Raw genomic sequence first — 11,846 nt, 5'->3', positions numbered from 1 at the left:
ATGGGTTGGTTGGCTGCGCTGTGTCTTGTGCTCCTGCAGACTTGGGCTCATGGTTTTGGTATTTTTGGTGGAGACTCTCTGAATCATCAGGAGATCACTGAGAGCGCCATCCTTGAAACCACACTGGATGTTTGCCGTGCTGTGGTTCAGGCTGCTGGCAAAAAGTTCACACCACCTGTAAGGGTTGAATCAAGCTAAATTAAACAGATTTCGTAATAACAAATAATTATTATTAATTCACACTGCAATAAAACTCTTGGTGTGTGTTTAGATACCGCCTTACACTGCTGAGTCTGTTGCTCGTGCCTGTGATGCGTCAAAATCCTCCAAGAGTTTCAGCCAAACCATCGAGTATATCCAGGACAAAAATGTGGGTATAGACTTTCGGTATTTCTACAGCGCCCGTCATCACTTTGACAACGAGGAATTCACGAAGGGAAAGAAACTCATCACCAGCGGATTATCAGCTGTCAAGGCCAACAATAAACGCCAAAACTTTGAAGCGGCAAGGAAAAATGTGGGAAGACTGCTGCATTCTTTACAGGTACTTTCTATTTATGGTACTTTATGAAGTAAAAAAGTGCTTCGATTACATGAAAACAATTTTGGAGGGATCTGGGTGGAAATAACTTCTGTGTTTTACCTTTTTAACTGAAGGATTTCTACAGTCACAGCAACTGGGTGGAAATGGGAGAACAGGCTCCAAACTCCAAGCTGATCAAACCAGGAAGCCTCGGAAAAACAGCAGGTAAATATATCAAAGCTATAATGTCAGTGTGTGTGAAAATGTCACCACGTTGTTTGCTTTGACTTTATTTAACGAATTATATCAAACATTTCAAAAGTTTATGCATATTATTCTTTACACTGATTTATTTTGTGTCCACATGCACTTTTACTCCCCTTTGCTCAATGTGGTCTGATGCTCCACTGCATTTCACTGCTCTGGTGTTGATTGTGTTCAAAAGCAAACTAAACTGAATCTAATCTCATCCAATCTACAGCAAAAAGCAGAGCAACCTGTCGCAGCTGCAACGGAAACGACTGCACAATCAACATTCTGGAGGACATCCTGCAGAACAAGATACTCACCTCAGGATATTTTGAATTTTCCCCTGGATTGTCCAAACCTGATGGTAAATGTCTTCATGTACCTGGCTGGGTCATCGACAGGATCCAAATCCAATTCTAGTTTGATTGTGATTCCCAGATGGCAGAAGGATGTGGGCCACTTCAGGCAATAATGCAGCACTACTGGCTTTCTTGTGGCCGAAAAAAAATGAGACGTGAGCCTTAAGTGGTTCACTTTACAGATATGGCCTTTATTAAACAATGTGTTTAGTTGATTCATGTTCTAACGAAATGTGAACTTTTTTTTGACATCCAACAATAATGAACCTGTGGATGCTGTGGTTTTCATGCCTCCTCTCTGGCGACACCCAGTGGCCAGGGGCCTTATGTTTTGGGGTTGTCCACCCGCCCCATTCTTCCTTTTCATTTTTCAGTGGTCGAAGGTCAATGATCATCGGGACCTCATACGACCCTGGGAGAAAAATGTCTGTGGATTGATGGAGGCATACAATCACATACAAGACAGCCGTAGTGCCAGGCTTTTAATAATACACAGCATTTTACATTATATGTCCCTACCATCCCCTGGTGGCCACTAACACTTTTAATTTAAGTTAGACATAAAATATCTGACGCGGCACACAGTAGTAACCACCTTGATCGGCATCTGCACAAACATTTTAGGGTTCTTCTCGAGCCCCATCCCTCCAGCAGGTCTGTTAGAAGTCAGTTCAGTAGTTTTTGTGTAATCCTGGAAAATAATAAAATAACCAACAAACAGACACGGGTCAAAACTAAACCGCCTTAGCCAGGGTAATAAAACTGAAACGCATTTACATATAAACGCTCATGCATACAGAGGAATGTTGTCACCGATAGAAGAGGCAAGTGTCAAGCTGAGCATTTCATTCTTATTCTGTTTCTAATGGTAAACAGGAAAATGCAGCCATGGAGGTCAACTTGACAGAACAAGCAGCATTGATCCTACAGGTGGGATCAACAAAGACGAGTCTGATTCTGAACACGGACATCTCCACGTAAAAGCAGCAAACATGGCCATCGATGCAACCCGTCAGCTGCTGGAGGATATTCGTCTGGCTGCCGGTGACGCCACATTCCTACAGTAAGAAACCAATCGGTCATAGTAACTGTATGCACTTTAAAAATCTGAATCACAAATTTTAATTTCAACTTTTTGAAAACTCGTTCCTCAGGCTGATGGGAATCAACAAAGGGAAAGCTCTTTGTTTTGTTATCGACACCACAGGAAGCATGGGTGATGACATCGCGGCAGTGAGGGAAGTCACAAGCTCTATAATCAACAGCAGAGTGGGGACACAGGACGAGCCCTCGGCTTACATTCTCGTACCGTTCAATGATCCAGGTGGGACCTTGAAGTCTTCATTATCCTGTACAGGGGACATTTTTACTACAGAGAGTTTACTCTTTCTGTCTGTTAAACCATCACAATGAAATGAGTAGACCTTCATCTGTCGCTTTCTTGTACGACATTTTCCGACGATAGATCATATTCATACAGCGGCCATTCTCCTCTGCCGTCACACTCAGGGCGGGAAGCTCAAATACTCTCCACAGAACAATGTTGTATTGCCATGATCCGGGTTGTAGGTCATATTAACTATAGACTATATAAGAACATGGATAACATGACAGCTCCCCAAAAGTTAAATGTTATGATTGCCCCCTGGTGGTGAATGCTAACATTAGCCGTCGTCCAATCAGATTTATCGTTTGGTCATTTGAGCTTCTTATACTGAGAGTTCATGATGTCGGTGGTATAAATATTGCTTTTAAGTGAGAATGGTAACAAAAATCGTAAACTACTCAACAAGATATATAATAATTTCTCCCCTCTCGTCTCTACCTGAAACCCAGGCTTTGGGCCCCTGATGAGGACCACAGATCCAGAGGCCTTCAAGAGAGCTATCAATTCACTCACTGCATCTGGTGGAGGAGATCTTCCAGAATTGAGTCTTTCAGGACTTCGGGTACTGTTGAAATCTTTGAGGCTACTTCAAGATCTGACACCGCAAATCCCACGATAATGGTTTAAAACCAATTACATTGGTGCTGCCTGTCTCCTCCGTACAGCTGGCTTTAACCGGTGCTCCTCCAGGCTCTGATATCTTCGTCTTCACTGATGCAACTGCTAAAGACGATTACCTGTTGGGTACAGTGATCTCACTCGTAGAACGAACCAAATCAGTGGTGAGTATAGTCCTTTGTCCGAGTAAAAGCACAGGCCGGGGAAATTAATATTGCAATAAATTTGTATCTGAGAATTTACTTAGAAATAAAAATAATAACTGCCTGTAATAAAATGAATGACATAATAACAGAGGTATGCTTAAACGGCCGTGATAAGTGTTGAAAGGCCAACGAAAATTATATGGTTCTCGTCCTTGAGTTTAATGTGGGAAAAAGTAAAACTGGATAGTTCCACTGTTAACTGTAAATTCAATAATGCACAGCACAGCAAAGCTTGACCGGAGAAACATGATCTGCTTTACTCAGTGGCAGTTTGGTGAAGATACACAAATTCTTGTTTTATGAAGCAAACCTTCACTCCTCGTTCGCTTCAGAGGCAAAAGAAACAGGCAAATCACAGCTTGGCTTCGAATTGACTTCAACTTTGACCAGCAATTTTGCTACTTCATATATTATGATAATAATGAAGCATATTGTTTCATCTGCACTGGCAACCATTGTGCGAGTGTGCCTCACGCTCTTTAAGAGTTAAAGGTGTGATACCAACACAAAAACACAAAACTCAATCTTACCAGCACTTAGTCATTTCCATGACGTTTAAAACAGGAAAGCAGGTTTGAAATTAGCTTTGTAAAGGCCTCAATGCTGTGTTACTTGCCAGGTTATATAGTACTGTTGTTTAATTGGCCAAATATGAGCGTTTATCTTATCACAGACTGATAATACATTCCATGTTTTTTGTCTCAGTTTCTCATTTACCTACTTTCTGTTTAGGTGAACTTCATGATAACTGGCAGTCTGGGGCTTCGTCGCCGAAGAGCGATCAATAATACCAACGATCAACAACAACCACAACCCAAAGCAATAACAAAAGCATCTTCCAAGGTGTATGCGGACCTGGCCCAGGCTTCGGGAGGTTTGGCTATACAGACCACAAAAAGTCAATTGCTCGCTGCTATCACCATCGTTACAGATTCCTCCAGCTTCGCTCAGGTACAAACAAAACGCTCACACTGGCATGAGCCATTTTTAGCTGATTGATCAAGATTAAATTGTGTCATCAGTTTTAATTTATCTTCCAGGTTCTCCTTCTGCAAGCGGCCAGGAGTCCTGGAAAATCCGACAATTTCACTTTCACAGTGGACGAGACGGTAAAAAACCTCACCATCTTCATCACTGGGCGCTCGGTCGCCTTTACTCTCATCAGTCCCTCAGGTGATCTGTCATTGCTACTGGTTAAAGCGATTAGTGCGTGTTTGTTAACCATTTATTAACTAGTTCACCAGTGTGCTTCGTTTATTGTTTTCTCTAGGTGTGTCTCAGAGTAGCACTGACCTGACGGGACCTTTGATCAGTTCATCCCAGTCAGTGGGAAACTTCCAGACTGTGGAGCTGACAACACAAGTGGGACTGTGGGAATTAAGATTGATGTCAACAAATCCCTACACGCTGAAGGTCAAAGGTGCGGCCTCCGGGATTATGTTGCTTAATCACATAATGAGTACTTAACATTGTGTTGTGCAATAATGGTTAGGAGTGATAGCATAAACTGGTGAGCCTTTAGGCGTTCAATAAATTTGGTTATCAAAATAAAATATAAAACATTAATATTTAAAATATTAATATTAAATCATAACTTTAGTTTGTTTAAGTTCTCGCGGGGCACCACCCTTCACAGAAGGGAAAAGATAGCCAATTTATTGATTAAGATCAGTCTCATTTAGATCTAGATCAATTAGAAATCTTAATATTTACTATTAAAGATTATATAATGAACAGTTAAGGTTTATAGAGTTCTTGATAGTGTTGAAACGGTTGGCAAAATTCACTTATACAACATTAATGAAAGGACAAGGTTAAAAGAAAACATTTATTATAAACATAATAAGTATAAGAACACCAATTACTAAACAAAATACTAACTAACAAAGATGTGTGTGAGTGTGTCTGTGCGTATGTAAATACGGGTGCTTTCAGAATGGTGGTTTGACCAAAAGTTCACACCTTCTTCAGCATGCCTTCAAAATGGTGGTTTGACCCCCTAAGATAGCACCCCCCTTCTTCTGCAGAAGTGGTTTTACGGCATGCAGTGGGGTCTAAGCTAATGAGGTGAGGAGATATGCGTGTCTATGTGGATGTTAAACAGATATCTGAAAGGGTCAGAGAAATCCTGTGAGGAACGTATCTAACATTTAACTTTCATTTTACTTGTAACCACAATAACACCACATATATCAAACTTTAAAAACACCACACAGAATCAAATAAACAGTCTTGCTTAGCGTAGTATAATTATTAAGCCCAGTATGTTACCAGTCCTTGAACAGGGAGAAAGTTGCTGTGCGGTTCGCCATTCGTCTTGGTCTCTGCTTCCGCGGTTCTGTTGAGCTGTGATGCTCTCGCTTGTTGAATTCTATACCTGCAGGATATTGAATCCCTGCAAGGAGAATGGTAGAGCTTGAAGGGCGAGGAGATTTTCTTGAGATGAGCTGAAAGCTTGACCTTTGCCCTCCAGTTGTTGTATTGGAAGAGGGGATGTGCTGCTGCAGCCCGGCCCTCTCCTAGGCGGTGCAGGGGAGATGGCTGGTCGCCTGCTGTCCTCAGTAGTGGTCCGTGGAGAAAGAGAGACTCTGGAGGAGGCCTGCTCTTAAATAGGCCCATTGACTCCCAGGTCTTGTGGCCAGATTGACCAATGGAGTTGATCTCGGTGGCTTTTCACAGCTCTGTGTGATATTTGCTGAAACAAAGAGAACATGTTGCACCCTGGGAGGCAGAGTTCTTTAGCTTTCCAAGAACAAAGAAAACATGTTGTCCCCTAGGAGACTGAGTTGGGGAGACTTGGTCCAGCACATGTGGCCATGTGGTTTCAGGTTTTGTCTACACATACGCCGAAAGAGAGGCCTGCGCTTTGCACAAAAATCATGTCCCAACAATTGCATTGTTCTATATCCTTTATCTGGACTGGACCATTTTCTCAAAACCCAAAAGAACATGGTATTACTTAGAAAAGGTTAAGTGCTATTTTTGTTCCTCAACCTAAACTTGCCAAACAGATTTTGAGCCTACGATCTTCAACATGGAAGATGTGCTGCCCAACCACTGAGCCGTTGCCGTGTCTTTCGAGCAGCAGAGTGTTGTCGAAGTCGATGTTTGAGGGAAGGAAACCGCGGACCCAGTACTTACATGTATACAATGTTTGTTAAACGGAAGTATTACAGGTCAGGACGAGCTCTAGAAGCTCGGAGATAACACACTAGTCGAATGGTGAAAATTCGCCTTGCCTCTGCAAGACAAGGACTCTTATGGGGGAGTGTGTGCCCCAAAACTAGAGATAAGGTGACTAAATTTGGGCATGCGTTGTACCTAAGTTTTACAGACATGTTGAAGAACATCCATTCTTTCATCATTCCATAAGCGGGTCAAACAACGTTCAGAGAAGGGAGGAAACTAACAGACCACATCTGGAATATTATTTAAAAATCTGAGCATAAGACGTCATAGATGTAATGTATTATGTTTTATAACCATGTTCAAAAGATCTCTTAGCTGAATATACAACACCATAAAATCAACGATCAACTACTCATGTGTTTAAAGCTGTGACAATATCGACCAGCTTGGTTCAGGCGGAAATATCTCGTCATCTACTGACTGCAATGACACTTTGCACATGCAGCCATTTGCCTTAGAGAAGTGACGTTACAGTGAATTAGGTCACGGGCGGATTTACATGTGGCTGCTATGTTTCACTTTTTCTGAACTTTTATATTTTTGCAGGTGAGAGTTCCATCGACTTCCTCTCTGACTTTTTGGAGGTGTCCGAGGGCCCATTGGGAGGTTTTGAAGTCCTGGAAAATCGCCCCAGAGCTGGTAAAGGACCCAGATCTTTGTGATACTTAAAAGATTATTTTACTCAACCTCTTACATGCTTGAAAGGATTTTCTCCTCTTTTTTTTCCCCCTGAAGGTGCCAACTCCAGCCTGAGGGTGACGGTAACCGGGGGGGGGTCTGCCATAGTGACAGAAGTGTTTCTGGTGGTGTCGTTAACATCAGAGAGGGTTAACAGCAGCTTGGAGGCTCTGGGGAAAGGAAAATTCTTAGCTCGGTTTGACAGTATTCCATCAGGCGAGTTTGTGGTGCTTGTGAAGGGCCAGAGCAATGAGAGCAGCACCCGTTCCTCCAGAGCAGCTACACCATTCCAAAGGCAGTCATCCAACTCCATCCGGGCTTCTGCTGTGACTGTCTCTGCTGTACGTAAAATACATCGGGCTAACAACTGAACTGCAGTTCTGATGTTTCACCTGTTACTTAATGTTTTTCCTTTTGTTTATTTTTTAAGGATGATTTAGAGGGTGTCTTGGAACCAGGAGTACCTCTTTCTGTTCCTTTCTCTGTGTCGAGTAATGGCTCAGGAGGAGGCTTAACCATCCAAGCTACCAATGACCAAGGTTTTACGCTATCGTTCCCATCCACTTTACCCCTGACCAATGGAAGCATGGCTAATGGCATGGTGAACATCACAGCACCTGCTGGCACTGCATCTGGCACCGACGTCACCCTGACCATCGAGGCCAATGCTCCAGGAGGCACGGACGCCAACTATGTCGTTCTGCGTTTGACTGTCCTCGTCCCGGTAACTCTCAAAATAATTCTACCCTTCATCCTTGTTCTTACTGTTTGAATTGCTGATGTATTATCACCTGACTTCATCTTCTTTTCTCTTCTCTCTCCGCAGGTGACTGATTTCACGGAGCCAGGCTGTCAGCTGCTCAGCCTGCAGTCCGACTGCTCTGCAGACTGCAGCGCGTCGATGTGGGAGCTGTCAGTGGAGGTGACCGATGGGGTGAACGGGACAGGCATCGACACCATCAGCTTCAGAGGAGGCAACGGGACCAGTAACACCAGCCTTCTCGCTGGTAATGCAACGCTGGTGTCCTATAATGCATCTTGCTGTTCACCTGATGTGGAGATAGTAGTTGTGGATCAGGTGGGTAATGTAGGCTCCTGCTCCTACACGGTCCGGACAACGACACCAACCGTGAACCCAACTACAACCACCGCACAAACAACAACAGCAGCCTCTGCACAAGCGGTTCAGTCTCTTCTTCTTTGCCTCAGCATCACAATTCTAGGGCTCAGCTTAACCATCTGAAACGGGATAAGTTAAATCTGTACATCCAGGATCAAGAATCAAATATTAAGACATGCTTTTGGGGTTTGGAAAATCACTTGCCAGTTTTTCTCAGTATATAACCAGGATCTCGGTTCTCTACTGAGAGGTGTTTCTAATAGCTGGTCTACCCGTGTTGATTTAAATGGGTTTAGCTTAATAACATGGGAGCTTTGCGTTTGAAGCTTTGTTTGCTACAAGTAGGCAACTACAGGCTGCTGATGTCATTATGAAATATAAAAAACCTTAATGGGTTGAACTATGTGGTATGATGAAGACATATATATATATACATCATTCATGATGTGGGCATTACTGATATTAAAGCTGATTGTTACCGTTGATTAAATGAAAATGTTTCTACGTTCTTTTTACCCTGTTAAAGGGTTTTTAGAAGTTTTTCCTTACTCTTGTTGATGGTTAAGGACAGAGGATATCACACCATGTTAAGGCCCTATGAGATAAATTGGGATTTGTGAATATGGGCTATACAAATAAAATTTGATTAATTGATTATCTAGGTCCGAGACTCTTTTATTTCACAAATAATAAAAAAAGATATCATGATCTAATATAAAACCACAACATGGATCACAAAATAAATTGAAAATACACGTGCCCATACTGTCAAGCTTTTAGTGGCATGATACACAGGTTAAAAAAAGGGGGGGGCAGGACTTTTAGATCGGCTTTAATCTTATTGATGAAGCAAGGTGGTAAATTAAACATCCTATTTGGTGGCTTTCACAAAAATGTGATATCAAATTTAAAGAAAGGGGAAATAAAAACTTGAAGTTTTGGGTTGTTTCACATGGGGGCAGCAGAGAACCAAAGTGATTAATTCCTGAGCTGAAGAATTATGATCATCTCTGACTCATACAGAAGAAAGAAGCTTTAAAAAACTTTTTCTTGATTGCCTTTTTTTTCTAGAAGCCACTCTGAACTTGGATTCATCATGTTTTGATGCATACAATCAAATTGATTAAATCTAGTAGGTAAAACTTAGCCTGACATTGACATACTCAGAATTCTAGTTAGAATATGAGTCTGAGACCGCTCCATTGGGCTGTGATTATGGGGGCGTGTTTCAACCTTTACAATGATGCTTTTGTCCTACGACAAAGTTTACATTTCATCTTGCTCCAAGCACAGGCCCTCTGGGGTTTTCTTTCTCAGACCCCTATGAGGTCCAAGCTGGATCAAATCTGTCAAGTATGTTTTAAGTGGTATTTAATGGCCAGATATGGTCAAAATAAGTATGTTTGCTTCGTACACAATCCTATGTTTCACTTTGGGCCAAGTTAGAGACACCTTTGTTCATTAACAACCCAATTCCTCAAACCCCAACCACAGACTGTTTGCCCGCCTCCCCTCTGGGCGGCGCTACAGGGTCGTCCGTTCCCGGACCAGCAGGTTCAGGAACAGCTTTTTCCTATGATATGAATCCCCATGGTGCAGAGTTCATATGTATTTTTCATATGTGGGTTAGGGTTAGATGAATGTCCGCCATGTTTTTTGTTTTCACGAAGAGAGAGAAGCGCATAGGTCACGTGTGCCAAGCCTCCTGACTCACGATTATGTGGAATTCATATACGAATTCTAGTGCATTACTTTAAGTAGGATTTCCCAAGAAATTTTGATGAGACCAGTCTGTTGCATGAGCATGTTTGACCACCTTTGTGCACTAACTTCCTTATCAGCTCATGAATGGTTAAACTTGTAAGCTTCTACAGACAAAGCAACAGGCACTAACCTTACATAACCCAACATACCATCTCCAGCCACGTTCCTTCGGTCAAGATGATTGACAGCTGATGAACACAGTGACAACAGATATGTTCTTCTTTTGTGAAAACAGTTCTCTCTGCCAAAGACTGGATGCCAAACACACTCACTCACTCACTTCTATAGTGAATGTTTCTAGGTCCAGAGTTCAGTGACTAATCACACGGAGGTCACACCCTTTCCGTGGAAAACTGATTTAGTTCTGATCACTTTTACAAAGTTTGAAGATAACTTAACTTTTATCCAACAATGATGTTCTCACAACAGTTTTATTTATAAAGCACATTTCACACAGAGGTAGAATCCAGGACGGTAGAAACAACACAAGACATAAACAGAATAAATCAATTTAAAATCAGGTAGCACTGCTAAAAACAACTCTTTTGAATCAAAAGAGATTAAAAAGAGAAGAATAAAAGAGGTAAACATAAATTAAATGATGATAACCATTAATTTAGTAAAACAGTTAAAAAACACTTTCAGTCTGGATTTACAAACTGGGAATTTTAATCAGGCTAGAGATCAGATCATAGCCTTAAAACAGTTTATATATGTTTATAAATGTTTATGAATGATCCCATCAACGCATCTCTTCTTGTTGGTTTGTGTAAGTCGTTACTGTATAATCCTCAGTGAAGCTGTGAATTGAACAATAATGTCTCTCAAGGGTCTATGAAAAGTTTGCTTTATTATGCATATTGATCATTTATTGAAAAGGTTCAGATCTATGAATTTTTTGACGAAGTTCGATCAGATCAGTGAGATGACAGCGAAGTGATTTACACTCTCAAGTTAAAAAACTGTCTTTATTAGTGAATTCCTTACATCTCCAGCCTTGTTTCCTATATATTCTTTGCACTACTTTTGCATGTTTTCTATGAAGCAATTATTTTAGATTGAGGTGAGTCCATTTACAAAAAATAAATTAAAGAGCAAATGCAAGTTCCCCATGAATGGAAGTATCATGAAAATCCAACCTCAAGGTGCGACAAAGAAAACCGGTCAAACAAGTGACTCCACCCCGGATGTGAATTCTTATAAATGACAGCGGTTCCATGAGAGATAAAGTCTCCAAGACGACTTCAAGACATAAGGTAGGTAACACTCATATATCTAATTAACTTTACTGATATTAAAAAAAACATATATATATATATAAAGTGACATCTGTCACATTTTTCAATTTTAATACAATTTCTTGTACTAACCAGAGCCTAGATTTTCACTGCATTAGCGTTCTTATGTTGTTTTACCCAAATCTTGGATGTTTGTGATATCAGAATGAAATGCTTATGCAGGTGAAAATACCAAAGGCTACTATTCATGTACATACTTGCTTTTACTAATTAATTAGAACATAATCGATTTATTATAGATCTTTTCAATTAATACCATCAGTCAAACAGTTAAAGCACGGTATGTAAATGGTAGCCCTTGGTAATTCAACCAGCTCAGGCATTTCATTCTGATCACAGAAATATAAGAGATGATGTTAAGTAATCAGAGCTATAGTCAGTGTTGGGAAGGATACTTTCAAAACGTATTCCGTTACAGAATACAGAATACATGCACAAAAATGTAATCTGTAACG

At 41.1% G+C, this 11,846-nt stretch overlaps 1 protein-coding gene across 1 annotated transcript; it reads left to right on the top strand.

Moving 5' to 3' along the window:
- Window positions 1-8,452, top strand: LOC133019809 (von Willebrand factor A domain-containing protein 7-like). The gene is made up of 15 exons (XM_061086379.1): window positions 1-177; window positions 272-544; window positions 658-748; window positions 1,005-1,136; window positions 2,008-2,194; window positions 2,286-2,455; window positions 2,968-3,080; window positions 3,184-3,300; window positions 4,075-4,293; window positions 4,383-4,515; window positions 4,613-4,762; window positions 7,078-7,170; window positions 7,267-7,550; window positions 7,640-7,933; window positions 8,036-8,452. The coding sequence occupies exons 1-15, from the start codon at window positions 1-3 to the stop codon at window positions 8,450-8,452; spliced, it is 2,850 nt and encodes a 949-aa protein (XP_060942362.1).
- The last annotated feature ends 3,394 nt before the right edge of the window (window positions 8,453-11,846 follow it).

Source organism: Limanda limanda, chromosome 14 (genome assembly GCF_963576545.1).
Source record: "Limanda limanda chromosome 14, fLimLim1.1, whole genome shotgun sequence".
Classification (NCBI taxonomy): Eukaryota; Metazoa; Chordata; class Actinopteri; order Pleuronectiformes; family Pleuronectidae; genus Limanda; species Limanda limanda.
Note: the sequence above shows the minus strand (reverse complement) of the source record. Positions and strands in the feature narration are given on the sequence as shown.